This window comes from Eulemur rufifrons, chromosome 30 (genome assembly GCF_041146395.1).
Source record: "Eulemur rufifrons isolate Redbay chromosome 30, OSU_ERuf_1, whole genome shotgun sequence".
Lineage (NCBI taxonomy): Eukaryota > Metazoa > Chordata > Mammalia > Primates > Lemuridae > Eulemur > Eulemur rufifrons.
Genome location: NC_091012.1, coordinates 91,871,948 through 91,895,416, shown reverse-complemented (window position 1 = coordinate 91,895,416; position 23,469 = coordinate 91,871,948). Strand labels below are relative to the sequence as shown.

The 23,469-nt window shown below is 37.2% G+C and overlaps 1 protein-coding gene across 1 annotated transcript in view; it reads left to right on the top strand.

The window, feature by feature from the left end:
* Window positions 1–23,469, top strand: part of KIF4A (kinesin family member 4A) — a 113,536-nt gene that overhangs the window by 9,144 nt on the left and 80,923 nt on the right. Inside the window, exons 3-6 of the mRNA XM_069464435.1 lie at window positions 2,677–2,867; window positions 4,266–4,358; window positions 5,471–5,637; window positions 5,879–5,973. Of these exons, the coding sequence (XP_069320536.1) occupies window positions 2,677–2,867; window positions 4,266–4,358; window positions 5,471–5,637; window positions 5,879–5,973 (546 nt within the window). The remainder of the gene's footprint in view (window positions 1–2,676; window positions 2,868–4,265; window positions 4,359–5,470; window positions 5,638–5,878; window positions 5,974–23,469) is intronic.

Sequence of the window (23,469 nt, the reverse complement as noted above, 5' to 3'; positions counted from 1 at the left end):
TGTAAGAGTGTTCCTATCTCTCCACATCCTCGCTAGCATTTGTTTTCTGGGATTTTTTGATAAAGGCCATTCTCACAAGGAAACTATCATTAGAGTGAATAGACAGCCTACAGAATGGGAGAAAATATTTGCTTTCTACACATCCGATAAAGGGCTAATAACAAGAATCTATGTAGAACTCAAAAATCAACAAGAAAAAAATCGAACAACCCCATCAATAAATGGGCAAAGGACATGAACAGAAACTTTTCAAAAGAAGACAGAATAATTGCCAGCAAACATATAAGAAATGCTCAACATCTCTAATCAGGGAAATGCAAATCAAAACCACAATGAGATATCACCTTTATAAATTTTTTAAAACTTTTTGACTCTTTCGTACTAACACTTAGCTTAAAACACACATTAAACACCTGTATAAAAATATTTTCTTTCTTTAATCCTTATTTTATAAAGCTTTTTCCTATGTTTTAAATTTTTTTTTTTTTTTTACTTTTTAAACTTTTTGTTAAAAACTAAGGCACAGACACATTAGGCTAGGCCTACACAGGGTCAGGTTCATCAACTTCACTGTCTTCTACCTCTACATCTTGTCCCACTGGAAGGTCTTCAGGGGCAGTAACATGCATGGAGCTGTCATCTCCTATAATAATACCTTCTTCTGGAATACCTCCTGAAGGACCCGCCTGAGGCTGTTTTACAGTTAACGTTTTTTTTATAAGTAGGAGTACACCATATAATAATGATGATAAAATGTATAGTAAAGTAAATACATAAACCACTAACGCAGTCATTTATTATCAAGTATTATGTACTGTACATAATTGTATGTGCTATACTTTCTATGACTGACAGCTAAGTAGGTTTGTTTACACCAGCATCAACACAAACACATGAGTAATGCATTACACTACAACGTTATGATGGCTATGATGTCACTGGGCACTAAGAATTTTTCAGTGCCATTATAATCTTATGGGACCACCATCGTATATGCAGTCCATGTGACTGAAACATCGTTATGCAGTGCATGACTACATGATAATTGAAGTTAAAGTGAGAATAGCCCATATATTGTTTAATTGTTTCTTTTTAAGATATTGCTACAGTTGTAGTTGGGTTTAGCTGCCTCTAATTGCAGTCAAAACTTTATGAGATAAAAAGAAAATGCCCAAGTTACTAGTAATTTGGATTATCTGACAAGAGAAAATATAAAAACTGATCTATAAAGGAAACATTTGTACTGGAACTAAACTGAAACTGAAATATATTTAGTGGGTCTTTCTGCAAACAATTACAAAGGTGACAACAAAAGACACAGCCACTGTTTAATAGTGCATTCTGCTTAATAATTTAGAAAATACAAATGAGGAAAAAAGAAAACACGAATTAAAAAATCCTTTACCATCCTGTTACTCAGAAATAAACATCAGCCGGGCGTGGTGGCTCACGCCTGTAATCCTAGCACTCTGGGAGCCTGAGGCGGGAGAATCGTTCGAGGTCAGGAGTTCGAGACCAGCCTGAGCAAGAATGAGACCCCATCTCTACTAAAAAATAGAAAGAAATTAACCGGACAACTAAAAATATATAGAAAAAATTAGCCAGGCATGATGGCGCATGCCTGTAGTCCCAGCTACTCGGGAGGCTGAGGCAGAAGAATTGCTTGAGCCCAGGAGTATGAGGTTGCTGTGAGCTGGGCTGATGCCACAGCTCTCTAGCCCGGGCAACATAGTGAGACTCTGTCTAAAAAAAAAAAAACAAACAAACAAACAAAAAAAAAACGAAACATCAAAATGTTAATAATTGATATTCTTTTGATTTTTTTACATATAACACATTTAACAATTATTTTAAACCTGCTTTTTTTTACAGTTAACTTTATTATGAACACCTTTGAATGAATGCGTCTTTATCAATCCTCCATAAAAGCAATTGAATCATACTTAAATGATGATATTTTTGTGAAGAGCCTGATAATATGGTCCAGATGCATTCCGAGAGTTCAGATAGGAAGTAGACACTTTTATTGACTGTAAAAAACAATGTTGTTGCCTTTTCAAATGAAGAGTCTGTTAATCAAAGAAATACATGCCATAATCCCTTCTTTTTATGCAGCTTGTAGGACTTTCATTTAATTACCATAAGTTAGAATTGCTTGAGGTAGGGAGACAGTAGAATTATAAAGCTTTGAGTGGCTATTGACAATAGCTTGGCCACCTTCACTATCTCAGTCCTATCTTTTTTTTTTTTTTTCAGTACAGGGCTATAAATGTTTAGGTTACATATATTGCCTTTGCCCCGCCCAAGTCAGAGCCTCAAGCATGTCCATACCCCAGATGGTGCGCACCACACCCATTATGTGTGACCCATTATGTGTGAATATACCCATCCCCTCCTCCCCACCTCAGTCTTATCTTTAATTGTTTGACTTCTTAGTTTTTAAAGGGCTATCAAGAAGGGGACGCATTCTGAGGGATTTTTTGTTTGTTTGTTTGGTTGGTTGGTTTTTGCTTATTTTGAGTAGTGCAAAGTCATGTTACCCACAGAACTTTTCTTTATGTCTGCCTTAAGAAAATGATCTCAATTTTATTACAAGTAATTACTGAAGGAAATGGAATATATTGAATGGATGAAAATGTTTGAATTCTGCTATGCATACGACTTCTGTTTTGGCAGGATATAATGCAACTGTCTTGGCCTATGGGCAAACTGGCTCTGGAAAAACCTATTCGATGGGAGGTGCATACACTGCAGAGCAAGAAAATGAGCCAACAGTTGGTGTCATTCCTAGGGTAATACAACTGCTCTTCAAAGAAATTGATAAAAAGAGTGACTTCGAATTTACTTTGAAAGTGTCTTACTTGGAGGTAAATGATTTACTTTAATTATTCTGAATTCAAAATTATCTTCATAGAAAAATAAATCCAAGTCGGGTTTTTCCTGGCATGACTCAAATTGGTAAATTGCATTTTTAGTAAATTACATTTTAATAAATTGATAGGGAAAACTTACTGGCTCAGTTGGATCAGGCTCTCATACAATTCTTTCCTTGGTCTTAGAATAGTCTATTTAATCTGATTATTACAGAAATTGGCATTGCCATATAAGAATATGATATAAATTCTTTAATTCCAGTTTTTCCTCTATTACTGATTCCCTGTAGAGTCCACAGAAAAGTGTTTGATTTCCCCTCACTGTTTTGAGGCTTAAATGATAATGCTGCTGCCTCATGAAGAATGTTATAAAAATTGGGTGAAATACTGAGCTGTGTAAGTGGTGATAGAGTGTGTTAATTCAACAGATATTTATTGAGCACCTACTATGTGCCAGGCCCTGTTCTAGGCACTTGGATATATCAAGTATTTGGGATATATCGGTGAACAAAGATACAAATTTCTGCCTTTATGGGAGTTTATGTTCTAGTATATATTAGTATGCAAGTAGACTGGCCAGTTATATCTAAGTAATCTCATGACACCAAAAACACATGGTTAGGGAGCTAATGGCTTCTGAGAAACTATCTGGTCAGTTCTATAGCAGTGATGTCTTATCTTTAAGGAGGAATAATTATACAATTTAAGCATGCAATTATAAATTATATGTGAATACTTCATCCTGAAGTTGAATCTCAACATGTTAACAGGTATAAGAGGTGTAGAGTTGGAAGAGGGGAAGTTAACATCATTAAGATTATTAGCTTTCTTGAGTCTCTTGATTAACCTAGTCATAGCCAAGGTAAATGAATATAAAAATAACACAGGAAATTGGTATGTTAAATAATAGCAACAGCAATAATAGCAAATATAGTGCTTACTATGTGCTAAACACTGTTCTAAGTACTTAAAGTTCTGCTTGCTGTTCAAATATTAGTTGCCATTTCTTCCTTTTGCACCCACCCCTCAGGACCCATCCTTCTCATTTTAACAAGATTGGTGAATGTGATGCTATTACAACACCATCAAAGAACTGAATTTGGGTACCCATGTAACTTTTCATGTGTCTATTCCTAAGAGAACCTGTTTTAAGAGAGCAGTCTCAATTATGTTACAAGTTATATGTGAATTCATTCTTGTAGCATATCAAATGATTACTTATAGGGTTAAAGTCCTTTTTTCTTCATTCTAAAACTTAATACATGTTCATTATAAACAAATTCTTAAATATAGAAAGTCACAAAGAATTTTAAAAATTACCTATGATCCCACTACCCAGAGATTACCACTGTTAACATCTTGTTTTTGCCACTGTATTTTTAATAATACCAGATTTATAATGAAGAAATTTTGGATCTTCTATGCCCTGCTCGTGAGAAAGCCCCTCAAATAAATATACGGGAGGACCCTAAGGAAGGCATAAAGGTGTGTTTGTCTCTTATTTCATGTTATTAAAAAATGTTGATGACATCCCTTTTATTTGCCACTGTGGTTTTAAATAACTACTAACATCTCAATCTTTCAGATTTTGTGGGGTTCTAATTCCCTTTGTTAATCTAGAATTTCTAGATGGGAGCTCTAGTGGGGAAGAGAAGGATGCATATTCAATTTTATCACCTTGTTCTTATTGAAAAAATGCTAATATCAATTAAATATTTTTAAATTATTTACAGAATTCTGAGGCTGATCAGTCCAGTATTGTAGCCACTAGCCACAAGTGGCTATTTAAATTTAAATTAATTAAAATTGAATAAAATTTAAAATTCAGTTCCTCAGGTGTACTAGCCACATATCAAGTGCTCAATAGCTACATGTAGCTAATGACAACTGTATTGGACAGCATAGATACAAAACTTGGGAACAGTGTTATGTGCCAGCATGGGGCATAATAATAAAAGATCTTGGGCCGGGCGTGGTGGCTCACGCCTGTAATCCTAGCACTCTGGGAGGCCGAGGCGGGAGGATCACTTGAGCCTCAGGAGTTCGAGGCCAGCCTGAGCAAGAGCCAGACCCTGTCTCTACTAAAAATACAAAGAAATTATCTGGCCAGCTACAAATATATATAGAAAAAAATTAGCCGGGCATGGCAGTGCATGCCTGTAGTCCCAGCTACTCGGGAGGCTGAGGCAGTAGGATTGCTTGAGCCCAGGAGCTTGAGGTTGCTGTGAGCTAGGCTGACGCAATGGCACTCTAGCACGGGCAACAGAGCAAGACTTTATCTCAAAAAAAAAAAAAAAATCTCGAAAGAGGGTCACCTTCACTTAGAGCTCCCTGGAAGGCACCTAGCCATTACCATCCTAAAATCTAGAGATGTTGGCTGACACCCTTGTTTCTGACATTCCTAAGGAAGATTGGAGACCTTGGTTTCCAGTGATCTTCACAGAGTTGCTGGTTAAAACAGTCCTCATTACCACACCTATTCTGTTTATTGAGGTTCTACTAGAACAAGGCATTTTTTTAAACCACCAATCCCTATATTTCTGATCAAGCATTTGAAATATGAATCATAAGTGAATTTTTTTCTTTCTTGGAATTAGATTGTAGGACTCACTGAGAAGACTGTTTTAGTTGCCCTGGATACTGTTTCCTGTTTGGAGCAGGGCAATAATTGTAGGACTGTGGCCTCCACAGCTATGAACTCCCAGTCATCCCGATCTCATGCCATCTTTACAATCTCCATAGAGCAAAGAAAGAAAAGTGACAAGTAAGTTAAAATTTAAAGAGTAGAGATTTTTAATACTAGTTCTATTAAGGTCGAATATTAGGCTGCTTCTTCAATTGATTTGACAAATCATCAGACATCAGATTTGGGGCATTAGTGACCAATGTAGCCATTTTGACTGACTTGAAAAAAAAATGAGAGCTGACAGCTGGTCAGCTTTGATACTCAGCTATTCTCGAGCTTGTGGACCATTCTCACTTGTGTCTTCCTGTCATTATTACAGGAATAGTAGCTTTCGCACCAAGCTACATCTTGTAGACCTCGCTGGATCAGAAAGGCAGAAGAAAACCAAGGCTGAAGGGGATCGTCTAAAAGAGGGTGAGAGAGTATTTAAGGTCACAGTTGTAGATAAAAACTTCTAGTACTCATATTGGTATTGGTGTATTGACTGGGATATTTCAGATCACATTTTAACAGTAACTGCAATTCAAGTGTGAGGCTAATTTCAGAAATAGTGAAAAATTATTTCTTTCCTTTGTACTCATTCTCTAATTTAGGTATGAGATTTGTATCTGGCTTATGATTTGATTTCATCTGGTCCAGGCAAGTTTTAAATTTTAGTTTAGTTTAGTTTTATTTTATCCCCAACTACTTATAATTAAAATCAATGTCCTGATTCTGTCTTTTTAAGTATTCACTCTCCCTTCCTGATGTTGGCACGTATAAACCTTATCAGCATGGTTTCCATATATTCATTCAAGTTGTTGGATTTAAGTGATGAAGCTCCTAAGGCTAGAAGAACCCTATGGTGTATGCTATTAGAAACCTTCCTCTAGCATGATAGTGACCTGGTAATCTGCATGCTTTGGGAATGGTCCTTCAAGTGATTATTTATCTAACAAAAATTAAACATCCAGTTCCTATTTCTCAATTTTTTTCTTAAGGATCTCATTAAAGATTTCATCAAATGCTTTGCTAAGTCCAGATACACTATATTTACCATATTTCTCATAGCTTCCACCTTAGTAATAGTACAAAAAGAAATAAGGATTAGCCTAAATTGACTTTTTCTTAGTGAATTCAAGCTGACTTCTAGTGCTTATGCTTCCATTTCTCAGTTCTTGCAAGCTGTACTTGTAATAATCTAGACTTACATCAAATTCACTGGTCTGTAATTTATGAAATTAACTTAACTTTTACCCCTTTTTTGAAAATTGAAATTACATCTGCCCAGTCTTCTGGAACATCTTTCTTCATGATTCCTCAAATATCATTGACATGGCTTTAGCGGTCTTATTTGAAATTACTCTCAGTTCCCTTGGCTATAATTCATCTGTTCCAAGATATTTGAACTCTTATTAAAGTAGTTGAGTTTACGCTTACTACCTCTTTTCATATTGGGCTTCAGTTCCCTCTTGGGAACTAAGAAGGCAGAAGCAAAAATAGTAATTGAGGATTTTACCTCTGTCATTTATCATTATTATACTGCTGGCATAGGGTAGAGACCTATTCCTTTCTTATTTTGTGCTGTATTTAAAAGTGCCCTTTTTGTTCTGGATTGCACTTGAGATTTAGCTTTCTTGACACTATTTTTAAAGGTTCTTATACCTTCTTTATCTTCTTTTGGGTGTTCAGTTCCAAGTTGTTTTATTTAACAGCTTTAGTGAGATATAATTCACATACTATAAAATTCACCCATTTAGACTGTACACGCCAGTGGATTTTAGTATATTCACAGAGTTGTACAACCATCACCACAATTTAATTTTAGAACATTTTATCACCCCAGACAGAAGCTCCACTTCCATTAGCAGTCAGTCCCCATTCCCACCACCTTCCCTAGCCCTAGACAACCACCAACCTGCATTTCATATAAATGTAATCATACAATATGTGATCTTATGTGACTGGCTTAGTGTAAGGTTTTCAAGGTGTATCTATGTTGTAGCATGTATCAGTACTTTGTTCCTTTTTATTACTGAATAATATTCCATTGTATGGATACAACACATTTTGTCCATTTATCACTTGTATCCAATTTTGGCTATTATGAATATTGTTCTATGAACTTCCACGTATAAGGTTTATTTATTTATTTATTTTTTGATACAGGGTCTCACTCTGTTGCCTAGGCTAGAATGCAGTAGTGTCATCATAGCTTACTGCAACCTCAAACTCCTGGGCTCAAGTGATCCTCCTGCCTCAACCTCTTGAGTAGCTGGGACTACAGGATAACACCTGGTTAATTTTTTAATTTTTTATAGAGATGGGATCTCACTATTGCCCAGGCTGGTCTCGAACTCTTGGCCTCAAGAAATCCTCCTGCCTCAGCCTCCCAAGGTGGTAGGATTACAGGCGTGAGCCACTGCACCTGGCCTGTATAAGTTTTTGTGTGGAAAAATGTTTTAATTTCTTTTGGGTATATACTTAGGAGTGGAATTGCTGGGTCATATGGTACCTCTGTTTAACTTTCTTTTTTTTTTCAACTAAATAATTAAAATACCATAACATATTCACCCTTTAAAGCACAAATTCAGTGATTTTTAGTATGTTCATAAGGAGTTATATAACCATCACCACAATAAATTTTAGAATATTTTCATCACCTCAAAAAGAAACCCATACCCATTAGCAATCACTCCTTATTTCCCCCCAACATATGTTCTCCACTCCCTACCCTGGGCAATAACTGATCCTCTTTCTGTCTCTATAGATTTGTCTATCCTGAGCATTTCCTATAAATGGAATTATGTAATATGTGGTCTTTTGTGACTCACTTTTTTCATATAGCATGATGTTTTCAAGGTTCACCCATGTTGTAGCATGTATCAGTACTTCATTCCATTTTATTGCCAATCTTCCATTGTATGAAAATAACATGGTTTTATTTATCCATCCATTGATGGACATTTGGGTTGTTTCCATTTGGGTTATTAGGAATGATGCTGCTACAGGTTTTTGTGTGGACATATGTTTTCTTTCTTTTTTTTAATTTCAGCATATTATGGGGGTACAAAAGTTTAGGTCATATATATTGCCCTTGCCCCCCCCCCAGCCCCCCGGTAGTCACAGCTTCAAGCGTGTCTATCCCCTAGACGGTGCGCATCGCACTCATTATGTATGTATACACCCATCCCCTCCCCCCAACATCTTCCCGACACCCAATTAATGTTATACCTAAATGGACATATGTTTTCATTTCTCTTGGGTATACACCTAAGAGTAGAATTGCTGAGTCATATGGTGACTCTGTTTAACTTTTTGAAGAACTGCCAGGCTATTTTCCAAACAACTACATCAGTTTTTGTTCTTACCAGCAATATATAAAGGTTCTAACTTCTCCACGTTTTCCCTTGTTAGTATGTCTTTTTAATTATAGCCATCCTAGTGGATATGGAGTAGTATCTCCTTGTGGTTTTTATTTATATTTCATTGATGGCTAATGATGGTGAATATTATTCATGTGCTCCTTGGCAATTTGTTATGTCTTCTTTGGAAAAATGTCCATTCATATCACATTTAGGTCTTTGACACATTTTGAGGTAATTTTTGTATATGATATGAGATAGTGGTCCAATTTCATTCATTTGCACATGGATATCCAGTTATCCCAGCATCATTTGTTGAAAAGACGATTCTTTCTCCATTGAATTGTCTTGGCATCCTTGTCAAGAGCAACTGGACACTCTATTCCATTGATCTATATGTCTATCCTTATGCCAGAACCACACTGTCTTGATTACTATAGCTTTGTGGTAATTTTTGAAATTAGGAATTGTGAGTCCTCCAACTTTGTTCTTTTTCACGTTTGTATTGGCTATTCTGGGTCCCTTTCATTTCCATATGAATGTTAGGTTCGGTTTGTCAATTTCTGAAAAGAAGCCAGCTGGGATTTTCATAGGGATTCTGTTGAATCTGTAGATCCATTTGGGATGTATTGCCATCTTTTTTCTTTTTTTAGGCTGAAGTGCCATGGTGCCATCATAGCTCATTGTAACCTCTAACTCCTGGGCTTGCCATCTTAACAATAGTAAATCTTTCAGTGTATGAACATCAGATGTCTTTTTTTAATTTAGATCTTCTTTAAAATCTTTCAATAATTTTTTTTAATTTTCAAAGTAAATTTTACACTTCTTTTGGTAAATTTATTTCTAAATGTTTAATTATTTTCAATGCTATTATAAATTGAATTATTTTCTTGATTTCATTTTCAAATTATTTATTGAGTTTTGCATATTGATCTTGTATCTGCACCTTGCAGACCTTATTAGTTCTAATAGTTTTTTAATAGATTCTTTAGGATTTCTGTATACAAGATTATGTCATCTGTGAATAGACATACATTTACCTCTTTCTTTCCAGTCTGGATGCCCTCATTTCTTTTCCTTGCCTAATTATCCTGTCTAGAACCTACAATACAATGTTGAATAGAAGTGAGAATGAATATTGTTGTCATGTTCCTGATCTTAGGGGAAAAACGTTCAGTCTTTTACTATTAAGTGTGATGTTAACTATGGGTTTCTCATAGATGCTCCTACCAAATTGAAGAAATTCCCTTTTATACCTAGTTTGTCGAGTGTTTTTATCATGAACAGGTGTTTGTTGAATGCTTTTTCAGCATCTATTGACATGATCATATTATTTTTGTTCTTTACTGATATTGTGTATTGTATTAATTGATTTTTGGAATTTAAGTCAACCTTGTATTCCTAGAATAAACCTCACTTGTTTTTTATTTGTTTAGTAACTTTCCTGGACTAATTCTATAAACTCTGTATTCCCTATAGTTTGCAATCACAGAAGTGTCTGCTCCGTTAATTTAGTGGTTAGCTAATGATTGGTCTGATTTCCTTGTATGCCTTGTACCTGTAAATCTTCCACCATTTGCCTAGGGCTTTGTATATGTATTTGGGCATGCCTTCAACACTTAGGTACTTTACAATTCTGCCTTAGCCTTCGTTGCTTGAGCAGGGTCTCAAGTCAGCCAAGGATGCAAGATTTCTGGCTTTCTAGGTCTTTCCTGAGCATGTACACAGCCCTGCACATGCACAGGGCTTTCTAGATCTCCAGAAATATATCTGTGGAGAGTGGGCTGTGTGGCTAGTGAGTGCACCGGAGCAGGCTTCTGGGAGTTGAAAGAAGAGGCTGGCAGTGGCAGGCAGATGAGGCAGATGAGACATGTTTTTTATTGGCGGAGGGGGCAGGGGATGCAGCCATGGCGAGAGCTTGGCTGAGAACATGGAAAGCACTTATATATGGCTCGGAATAATAGTGACAACATGCCATGGGAAAGTATGATCACATGGGTTCATATAGGAGATAACACCTTGGTTATATAAGTGTGCTGATTCATGCCTCCTGGGAAGGCCGGCTGAAGACACACCAGCAATTAGTTTGGCCTAAGAAACCTATTGCCTATACAAATGAATTTCTCTTACATTTCACCCCCTAGGTAATAGGTTTGGCGGCCAATATATGGGCCCATAGGGAGGCCCCATGGGCATAAAGGCCATAGTAATAATATAGGGAATAGCATAGTGTTATTAGCCTCTGGCAAATATTTTTTAACATTAGGAGGGACAATGGGAGACGTTTTCAACATTGTTGCAATGTGTTTCCAGTTAATTGTTGGATGGCTTGTACCTTGCCATTAACTTCCTTTAAGGCAGAGGAGATATTTTTTTGGTGATCAGGTATATATACACAGTATTCAGTATGTATGACTGCGCTTGTGTCTCGTTGGGTTGCAGTAAGAAGATTAAGGGCCATGTGATTTTGCAAAACCACTTTTTTTATTTGGGTGACTTTATTTGTCAGGAGGGTTAGGGCTTGCATGGTTTGATTCAGGGCCCAAGCAGTATGCTCCGCTAGGGCATTAGCTTTTATTTCTACCTTAATGGCTTCATCTTCAGGGAAAAAGATAGCTGCTAGGTAGAATTATTATGGAGTTTGTTTCATCCGGTGCTAGCGGGAGAACACGGTATTCCAATTACGTGGCTTTTCGGTAAAGGTGGAGAGGATTTTTCCCGGGACATGTTGCCATCCCCAAGCGCACATCAAATGTACTTTCCCATTTAACAAGCGGAAAGTTAAAGCCACCCACACCATGCAGTGCCCTACTAGCCAACTTTGGGCTTTTCATGTAGGTAACTAGACAGTGAGTTCCTTATAAATGGCCTATTAGTTCAGATATGCAAAGGGGATGGCTTGTGCACACTCACAGCATGCAATTTAGCCCTTTGGCTGCTCTGTTCCTGCCTCGTTTTAAATCAGATTTCATTATGATTCATATTTCCATAGGAGGGAGATCCTGTTTTTCAAGGTATGGTTTTTTTTTTTTTTCCTGGACAGCTACTACCATCCATTGGGCTGGGGGTTTGCAATTGGACCTGTCGGTATATCATGCCTTTATTGGAGGGAGACTTTATTCTTTAAGGTACAGGCTTTATTTTCTAGGTACTATCATGGTCTAAGGGTTAGCCTCAGACAAAAATTTAACTGGGTCTAATACTGTCTATAACTTTGCAGTCAAGGGTTGGAGCTGAACTCTGTTCGTTGCTCCAAATAAGCTTCCTACTTCATTAGTGGGGGCATCTGGGCTGTTTGCAACTTTGCAGTTAAGGGCTGGAGCTGAACTCTGTTCATTGCCCCAGATAAGCTTTTCACTTTATTAGAGTGGGTACTGGGCTACTTTTGATTGTGGGTTGGTTATCCATGACCTTACTTACCCTGCTATAGGAATGTGGTATGCACTATCACTTTAGACTGTCCAGTTATGGATTTATAGGCCTGAAGGGTGGCATATATAGCTGCCAGCTGCTTTTCCATTAAGGAATAGTGCTCTTGAGGGCCCTTTCAAGTCTGGGACTAAAACTTAATAGGGAGTTGCCGCTTATGTTGGCGCTGCTACAAACCTCAGCCCATTCTTCTTGAGTCAATTGCCACATCAAGATCAAACAACCATAAGCAGTCAATCACTTGTAGCATCTGGGCTTGCATGACAGCCCTCTTGGCTGCCATAAAAGAGGCCTCTGCCTCCAGGGACCAGTCCCACTGTGTCCTCTTTTTACATAATGCATGCAAAGGCCGTGATAGTTGGGTCAAGTGGGGAGTGAACATATATTAATACCCCAAGAGCCCCACAAACACTTGTAACTATTTTACCGGAGTGGGTAGGGGGAAGACTTGAATTTTATTTATAATTGCCTCAGGGACTGCCTTTGTCTTATCCAACCAGACAACACCTAAAAATTTGACCAATAATCCAAGTCCCTGGACCTTGGAGTCGTTCATCGCTCAACTTCATTGCTCCAACGAGGTTTGAAGGCTGGTGGCCTTAACATTATATCATTAATATAATGAAACAAGTACACTGAGGATGGCTGACTCCATGTGGTCAAATTTGGTGTCATTAAACTATGATATATGGTTGGGCTGTGGAGATAACCTTGCAGTAACACCACAAGTGTCCATTGTCGTCCTTCCCACGTGAAGGCAAATTGGTCTTGACTGTCCATAGCTATGTTTATGGAGAAAAGGCGTTGGCTAGGTCTACCACATAGTGGTACTATCCAAGCATCAAAGTCAATTGATCCATCAGATCCAGTATAGATGGCACTGCCACATGCAATGGGGGAGTCACTTTATTCAGTCCCCAATAGTCCATTGTTATTCTTCAGGTTTCATCTGGTTCCTTAACTGGCCAAATAGGAGAGTTGAATGGACTGTGAGCAGGGCACATTATGCCAGTTTTTTCCAGCTGCAATATGGTTTGTGAAATTTCTTCATGCCCCCCGTGGCAAATGATATTGTTGGGTGCGTACCACACCACAAGGTGTGGGCAAAACCTGCGGTAGGTGATGGAGGTGGCCACACACCACCAGCTTCACAACCCTAACTTGGAGGTGAAAGTCAAGTCACGGAGATAGTTAGGGTTAAGCCACACAGAATATTAACACTTAGAATATATTCTTCGATGGGGGATACACACAGTGTAAGGCCTAGGGGCCAAACACCCTATTCCCAATGGAATAGTTACTTGCTTAACTTTAACAGTTTGTCAATTATAGCCATCTATATGGGCCATTTGTCCAGTAAACAGCTCAGGGTTTCTATAAATTAGGGAGCAGTCAGCTCCCATGTCCATCAAGGCCAAAACCCACTATACATTTGTAGGGGACCAATGAATAGCAAGTTCCACGTGCTCCCTCCAGTCATCCAGGGGCCCCTCTGACTGGGTGCCTTGGCCTGACCCCTAACCCATATCAAAGAGAGGGGCTTCAACTATAAAATCTTACAGCCACACATTGCGCGTCTCTTTGGCAGGTGTCTCAGCTTCCCCCTTCTTGGGTGCTTTTGTGAATCGCTGGTGGAGAGCCAGCTGATTCCACAGAGCCAGCAATACCTCAGTAGGCTGTTTCTTTATTCTTGCTAGTAGGAGGTCTAGCCACATCTGGTTTGTCTAGCCACAGAAGGTTCGTGACACCTTCTGGGCCCCTTGTACTGACTTTCTGCAGGGGGCCCTGAGTTCGCGGGCCCTTCTTGGGCCCTTGCAGCATATGCACTTGTTCCTTCTCCCCTTTCCATTCTTCGGCGTCTCCCAAAGCCAGGGTAGCGCTCTGCTTCCCCACATAGGGAGTGAGCACAGCTGCCAGCAGGTTAAATGAACCTCGGCTTTGACTAGGATCAGGTCGCACATGCGCATAGTGGTCCTCAGCAGTCCAGCCAGTTTGTTTATCATAGAAAAGGCTTGGCGCATCCCTAACTCCTACAGCTCTGTGGGTGTGTAAGTGGAGTATGAAATATGCTCTGTTACCGTGGGTGCGCCCTGCACCCCCCCACCAGGAGTCTCATGGTTGCCCACGCTCCATCTCGCCCTTAGTCTCCTGCGTCCCTATGGTTTCTTCGGCCTCCGCAGCTGAAATGCTCATCAATTCCTTTTCCAAAGCTGGCATCCGCGCCTTCAGGTTTTCCTCTATCACTTGTAATTTTTCCACCTGGGCTTCTGACCACCGGGTATCTGCATGTTGCTCACAGAGGGCCTAAAGGAAGTGCCAGCCCACCCGACCAGCCGCTGCTTGCTTTCTAGGCTGCAGTGATTCCTCCCCGGCCCACAAGGCCCTTTCCACTCAACCTGCTGCCACTCCATGGCAGAGGCTGTGGGAGGCCACATATCATCCCCTTCTGGGGCAGAGGGGACACTTTCCCCTTCGAATCCTACTGACTATGCCAAATGTGGGGAGTGGGTTGTGTGGTTAGCGAGTGCGCTGGAGCAGGCTTCCAGCAGTTCAAAGAAGAGGCGTGCGGTGGCGGGCAGATGAGACATGTTCTTTATTGTGGGGGGATGCAGCCCTGGCGAGTGCATGGCCAAGAACATGGCGAGCACTTATATATGGCTTGGAATAATAGTGGCCACATGCCATGGGAAAGCATGATCACATGGGTTCATATAGGAGATAACACCTTGGTTACGTAAGTGTGCTGACTCATGCCTCCTTGGAAGGCCGGCTGAAGACACACCAGCAATTATTTTAGTTTGGCCTAAGAAACCTATTGCCTATACAAATGAATTTCCCTTACAATATCAGAACTTTTTAAGGCCCTCTGTGCACACCTCATTCCCCAGATCTTTCCTTCAAACTTTTGGCCAGACTGTTATTTAGCTGTGATTATTAAGTTTAGTGTGTATCTTTACTAGATGTTTTTCTATGTATATATGTATGTGTACATATAGTAATATAGTTTCGTTATATGCCTTTTAAAATTCTGGCATTGCTAAATTTATTTATTTCCTTTTAATTACATGAGTAGTACATGAATAAATTCCTACTATTAAAATACAAACAATACAGATGATGATAAAATCTCCCTTGATTTACTACCCCAATCTTACTCCAGAAGTAATCACTTTCATCTGCTTCGTAGGTAGCAATCGAGATTTTTTTGCATACTATATACATTTTTATTGGTGTTTCCATGTTGTTTTTAAAGATAAATGCCATCATACTACACATATTGTTTTTCAACTTACTTTATCTCTTAGTGATATAGCTTTTTTTTTTTGTATTCAGTATATGTAAGTCTACCTCATTTTAAAAACTGCTATATAGAACAGTATATAGAGTCTACCTTGTTTATTCCCATTTTACTGACATTTCAGTTTTCTAATTTCTGGCTATTGTGAAATGATGCCTCACTAGGTAGCCTCGCACATGATATGCATGTGAGAGTATTCTCTAGGTTATATATCTGGAAGAGGACTTGCTGGGTTGAAAGGCATATACATTTGAGATTTTAAGTACCATTAAATATTGCCCTCCAAATATTGCCTCAGTATCCATTTTACCTATAATATATAAGAATATGTTTTCTTGTACTGTTGACAATATTGGATATTAATTGACCTTTTTATTTTTGCCTATCTTACATGTTATTTTTAAAAACTTGTATTTCCCTAAGTATTTGTGAGATTGAGCATCTTTTCATGTTATTGGCCATTTCTCTTTCCATTTCTATGAATTGCCTGTTCATACCCTTTGCTTATTTTTTTTCTTTCAAGTTGTATTTTTCTTATTGATTTGTAGGAGTTGTTTATATATTGTAGATATTAGGCCTTTGTTACATATATTGCATATATTTTTCTCAGTCTCATTTTTAAACTTTATTAATCTTTTCATTCATGTCTTGTGTGTGTTTATTGTCATATTTTTCTTTTTAGAATATATAAAATTGGCTACTTTACAAGCAATAGCTTTTCTTTTTCAGCCTTATTGAGGTATAATTGGCAAATAAAAATTGTATATGTTCAAGGTAGACAATGTGTTTTGATATGTGCATAAATTATGAAATGATTATTACAATCAAGCTAATTAGCATATCTATCACCTCATGTAGTTACCTTTTTAAGTATATTTTTTCTTGAAGTAAAATTTATATGTAATAAAATGCGTGTATTTTAAAAGCTCAGTTTGTTAAGTTTTGATATCTGAATACATTTATGTTATCTACCACCCAAAACATGATATAAAACGTTTCCATCTCCCCCAGAGAGTTTCCTTGTGCCCCTTTCCAGTCAATCCACCCTTTCCCCATTCTACCCCAAGCAATAATTTTCTGACTTCTGTTGCCATAGATCAGTTTTACATGTTCTTAGATTTCATTATAAATGGGATCTTAGAATATTTTTTGTGTGTGTGCCTGGTTTCTTTTGCTCAACATAATATATTTTTGAGATTTGTTCATGTTCTTGTTTTGATTTGTGATTTGTTACTTTGTATTGCTGATTAGTATTCCATTCTATGATTATACCATTTATTTTTCTGTTCTCCTGTTGATGGAAATTTAGGTTATATCTAGTTTTTAACTAAGACTCCCCTGAACATTCATGTAAAAGCCTTTTTGTGAACATATATTTTCATTTCTCATGGATAAATGCCTAGAAATGGAAGAAGGTAAATGTATGCTTAACTTTATTTTTTTTTTTAAAAAAAAAAAAGAAGGCCTAACAGTTTTCTAACATGGTTTGTGCCATTTTAGACCCCAGCAGTATATGAGAGTTCCAGTTTTCCATGTCTTCATAAAAAAGATGGGGTTTTTGGTTTTGTTTATTTGTTTTGAGACAGTGTCTTGCTCTGTCAGCTGGGCTAGAGTGCAGTGGCATCATCACAGCTCACTGTAACCTCAAACTCCTAGCCTCAAGTGATCCTCCTGCCTTGGCCTCCCAAAGTGCTAGGATTACAGGCATGAGCCATCATGGCCAGCCAAAAAAGATGTCTTTGAAATTCTAGTGGGTGTTGAATGGTATCTCATCATGGTTTTAATTTTCATTTCCAAGATGATGAATGTTGAGTCCATTTTCATATACTTATTGGCTATTCATATATTTTTTTAAAATGTCTGTTCAAGTCTTTTGCCCATTCCTTAAAACTTGAGTTATTCTTCCTTTTGTTGATGATACATGGGAGTTCTTTATATATTATGGATTCTAGCATTAGGTGTATATGTTGCAGATGTATTTTTCTAGTCTGTAGTTTGTTTCTCTTTTTAATGATGTCTTTTGACAAGCAAAAATTTTAATTTTGATGAAGTCCAATTTTTTTTCATTTATTTATTTATTTATTATAGTTTTTATTTCAGCTTATTATGGGGGTACAAAAATTCAGGTTATATATATTGCCCATGCCCCCTCATCCCCCCAAGTCAGAGCTTCAAGCATGAGATGAAGTCCAATTTATCAGGTTTCTTTAATGCTTAGTACTTTTGGTATCCTGTCCAAGAAATCTTTGCCTACCTCAAAGTCATGAAGATATTCTCCTTTGTTTCCTATTTGAAGCTTTATAGGTTTAGCTTTTACATTACTTCTGTAATCTGTCTTAATTTTTGGCTATAAAGTGAGTTAGAGGTTGAGGATCATTTTTCTCCCACGTGGCTATCTAGTTGTTCCACTGTAACCAAACTTAGGCTTTGCTACTCACTGTTCAAAAGCCAAACTCGAGAGACAAGAGTTGGTGGAAGGAAAAGCAGATTTATTCAAGAGCCAGAAACCTGAGGAGATGGTGGACTCATGTTGCAAAAACCATCTCAAATTTTTCAGACTGACTGAAGGGTTTTAAAGGAGGAGTTTTGGGAAACTATATTCAGAAGCTGGCCATGTGCAGGTCAGCATAACTTGTTCCAATGGTTAACTTTAGTAGCTGGCCATCTGGCAGTCTGAGCTGGGATCCGCTAGACTGCAACAGAATTGAAGGTTAACTGCTCAGCATTTTCCTCTAGCGGGGAGTCCTGCAATCTTGGTTCTATAGTTAGTTGCCCAAGGCCAATTCCTGGAATTCTTAAGCAAGCACACAATTAGGCATTGTAAAAGAAAGAGTTATTAGTTAGCTTTTAAGATGGAGTGTCTGTTACAGTTACACCACCACCATTGGTTAAATAGAAGTTCCTTTACCCACTGGATTGACTCGGTGTCTTGGTGTGTTGAGTTGATCATATGTGTGTGGGGTCTATTTCTAGACACTATTCTGCTCTATTGGTCAATTTGTTTATTCTTAGACCTTTTAATAAGTCTAACTTATCATATGTTTTAATCTCTGGGAGGGCAAGTTTCCCCTCAATTTTATCAGAATTATTTTGATTAGGTTCTGTTCCAGGTGAATTTTAGAATTAAGTTGTCAAGTACTATGAAATCTTCTTTGGATTTCTATTGAGAAATGAATTCAATTTATAGATTAAGGAGAATTGATCCCATCCAGGAACATTTATTCAAGTCATCTTTTATGTCTTTAAGTAAGGTTTGTAGTTTTCTTAATATAATTCTTATACCACATATCTTCTTTTTTTATGTTTGTTTGGTGTTTGTTTGTTTGTTTTTGAGACAGAGTCTCACTCTGTTGCCTAGGCTAGAGTGCTGTGGTGTCAGCCCAGCTCACGGCAACCTCAAACTCCTGGGCTGAAGCAATTCTTCTGCCTCAGCCTCCCGAATAGCTGGGACTACAGACATGTGCCACCATGCCTGGCTAACTTTTTCTACGTATTTTTAGTTGTCTGGTTAATTTCTTTCTATTTTTTAGTAGAGACAGGGTCTCGCTCTTGCTCAGGCTGGTCTTGAACTCCTGACCTCGAGCAATCCTCCCGCCTCGGCCTCCCAGAGTGCTGGGATTACAGGCGTGAGCCACCGCATCCGGCCTTACCACATATCTTGTTAGGCTTATTCCAGAATACTTTTTTAACTTTTTTGTTGCTTTTTCGAATATCTCCTTTTCTATTTTCCATTCCTGTCTAGGAAAAGTATTACTTTTTACATTTTGATCTTGTTATTTCACCACCTTGCTGAACTACTTTTTTAGTTTCTCATTGTTTTGTCAGTGGAGTTTCATGGATTTTCTAGGTGGGTATTCAGATTATTCTCAGGTACACTTCAGTTTCTTCGTTTCCAAAATTTATACCTAATTTATTTTCTCATCCTTTTTCAGCATAATGTTGAATAGTACCAGTGATAGTTATCATCCTTATCTTTTTTCCTTTTTCAGTCTAACTAGAAAATTGCTAGTGTTTCAATTTTAACTATCTACTGTGCCGTTTCTGACAGATATCCTTTATCAAGTTAAGGAAGTGGCCTTTTATTCCTAGTTTGCAAAGAATTACTTTTTTTTTTAATGGTGATGGGATCTCGATATGTTGCCCAGGCTGGACACAAACTCCTGGGCTCTAGCAATCTTCTTGTCTCAGCTTCCAGAACAGCTCATACTATAGGCGCATACTGCCACATCCCTCTAAGAATTACTTATTTTTAAAATAAGATATGAATGTTGAATTTTATCATTGATTGGGAATTAGTTATCATATAGTTTCTCCTCTTTTAACCTATTGATAGAGTGAATTATAAAGATAAATTTTCTATCATTTCCTGAATTTACCGTGATAAATTATTCTTTCTGCACACTGCTGGATTTAATGTGTTAGTTTTAAATTTAGGACTTTTACAAATCTGTTCCTGTGAGAGAGTGGTCTATAATATTTATTTGTATGTGTGCTCTCCTTGTCCAGTTTTGGTTTGAAGATTTTGCCAACTGTATAAAATGAGTTGAGAAGCTTTCCATTTTTTTCTGTGCTCTGCTGCATTTTATATAACATGGGAATTATATTTGAAAGTTTCTTAAAGAGTATATTTTCTATATCTTGAGCTAATTTTGGTCATTTATATTTTCATAGGAAATTATTCATTTTGTCTAGATTGCCAAATTTATTCATATAATATTACAAATAGATTTACTTTATATTTTTAATCCCCTCTACATCTGTAGTTATGTCTCCCCTTTCGGTTTTTTATATACCTTTTCTATTTTTTCCTATCACATATGGCAGATTTGTTGATTAACTATACTTTTTCCTATTTTGTATTTTTTACTCTATTAATGACATCTTACTAGGTTGTTTTATATTCTTTTTATTGCTTCATGAGTTGAAAACTGAGTTTACTTCTTTTCTTTCCTTTCTTTTAAAGAAAAGCATTTCAAGCATATACAAAAGAGATCAGGATGGTATAATGAATCCCCCATATACCTGTCATGCAGTTTCACTAATTTATGACTAGTCTTGTTTTATCTATATTATTTTGAAACAAATTCCAGATATATTGTTTTATTTATTTCAGTTTGTAAAAAATAAGAACTCTTTTAAAATATAATCACCTAACAAATTAACAGTGATCCCTTAATAAAATCAAATATCTAGTCAGTGTTCAGATTTCTCATTGTCTCATAGATTTTATTTATTTGGATCAGGATCCAAACAAGGTCCACACATTGTTATTGCTTGATAAGTTTTTAAAACCTCTTTCATTGGTTGATTGAGACAGGGTCCTGCTATATCGCCCAGACTGGTCTCAAACTCGTGGGCTCTAGCAGTCCTCCCACCTCAGCCTCCAGAATAGCTAGGACTACAGGCGTGCACCACCAAACCTGGCTAAGAAATCTCTTTTTATCTACAGGTACTTTTTCCATCTCTCCTTACCCATCAAGTCTCTAGAATTTATTTATTGAAGAAATCAAGCTGTCTTGTAGAATTTCCCATAGTCTGAATTTCACTGATTGCTTACCCATGTAGTTTAACATGTTTCTCTCTTCCTCTGTATTTCCTACAAATTGGTATTTAGAGCTAGAGGCTTAATCACATTCAGGATCTTTTTTTTTCTTTTATTTATGCACACCGTTTAATTGTCTCATTTATTTTCAATTGTCTTTGTCTAAAAAGATACATTTAAAGCTATACATTTCCTGTAAGTACCACTTAGATGTAATCTTATAAATTTGAGAAATAGTACTCTCACTGTTCATTTCTAAATAGGATAATATTTCCTTTTTCATTTTCTCTCTAACCTAAGAGTTATGTAGAAGGTGCCTCTGTGTTTCCTTTTATTGTTAATTTCTAATTTATTGCATTATGATCAATGAATGTGTGTGATTTCTGTTTCTTGAAATTTAGCCTGATGCTTATTTGGTCTTTATTAACATCCCATGTGTATTTTAAGAGTGTATTTTTTGTTGGGTATATAGTTATACCTATTAGACAAGTTTGTTAATTGTATTTTTCAGATCCTTATGTTCTTTCTTGTTATTTACTTAATATGTTATTTTCTCACAATATGACCAAGGATTTGTCCATTTCTTCTTGTATTTCTTTGTTTATACTTTATGTATTTTGAAGCTTTGTTGCTAGCTGCATAAAGTATCATGACATACATCTTCTTAGAGGATTATATCTATTAGGTCATTAAATACGAAATGTCTGATTTCAAATCAAAAGTTTAGTTTATTATATCTCAAACAAGAAGCAGTACAATTAAAATATGCGCCTAAACTATGTACACAGTTTTGCCATCTTAATGGTAGCTTGTTTAGGCCAGCAGCAAAGAAGCCTGGAGAGCAAGTGGTGATGAAATCATAAAAGGTGTTTTCCACAGCTTGTTGAAAATAGAATATTTTTCCTTGTAAGTACTAGTCCAAAGCCTGGAAGAAGTGGTAGTCAGTTGGTGCCAGGTCTGGTGAATACAGTGGATGACAGAGTTTCCAAGCCCAGCCTCTGTAATTTGAGCAGTATTGTTTGTGAGACATGTGGTTGAGCACTGTCTTGCAAGAGGATTGGCCTGTCTCTATTAACCAATCTCAGCTGCTTAATTGCAAGCATCCTCATCGTTTCATCCAATTGGTTGCAGTAGACCTCTGCTATAATCAACTGATCAGGTTTCTTGAAGCTGTAGTGGATAATACCAGCACTGGACCACCAAACAGACACCATTACCTTTTTTTGACGAATATTTGGTTTTAGACTGTTTCCGCACTCCATCTTTATCCAACCACTGTGCCAAATGTTTGTGATTGTCAAAAAGAATCCATTTTTCATTGCATGTAACAATGTTGTGTAGAAATGGTTCACCTTTATGTCATGGCAGCAAAGAAAGGCAAGCTTCAAGATCTCTTCTTGAGGCTCACTTAATTCATGCATTACCCATCTATCCAGCTTCTTTACCTTTCCCATTTGTTTCAAATGGTCCAATATTGTTGGAATAGTAACATCAAACCTTACTGCTAATTCACATGCAGGTTGAGATGGATTAGCTTCCACCACAGCTTTCAGGTTATCATTATCCACCTTGGTCTCAGGTTGCACACATGGCTTATTTTCAAGATTAAAGTCACCAGAACAGAACTTTTCAAACCATCGAGGTACTGTGCATTCATTAACCACATCCTTCCCAAACACTTCGTTGATACTTTGAGCTGTCTGCGCTGCATTGGTTCCATGATGGAACTCATATTCGAAAATAGCTCGAATTTTTGACTTATTCAAGGTCTCACAAAATTGCTCTAAAAAAAAAAAATTTGAAAGACAATCACAAGCCAAACCATGTGTTTCAAACAATGAGGATGTACCTTCACAATAAAAATAAAACAAGAAGTGTCAAAGTGAAATGTCAGAGATATCGACTGTCAAACTTAGTACTTAAGGAAATCAGACATTTCATACTTAATAACCTGATATTTTTATCTGATTAGTATTTTTCACCTACTTTCTCTTTGTTAGCCCTTGCCTGGTATTTCTTTCTGTACCCCTTATCTTATAGAAACTATGTAACTTGATTTCATTAATTACTTTATTTATTCATTATTTATACCTGATCTCTGATGGTCTCTTTTAACAGGTGGCTTTATCGTATATATTTTTATGTGTGTGTTTGGACTTATTTCTATCATATCAGTGACTACTAGCCTACTGGCCTACTTCTGCTGTGGTACCACAAGCAGTTACCTTGACCATTGTCCCAGAGCTTCCTGCTATTTTCTGAATCTTCTACCTTCAAGTCTTCAGTACTCCTGGAGT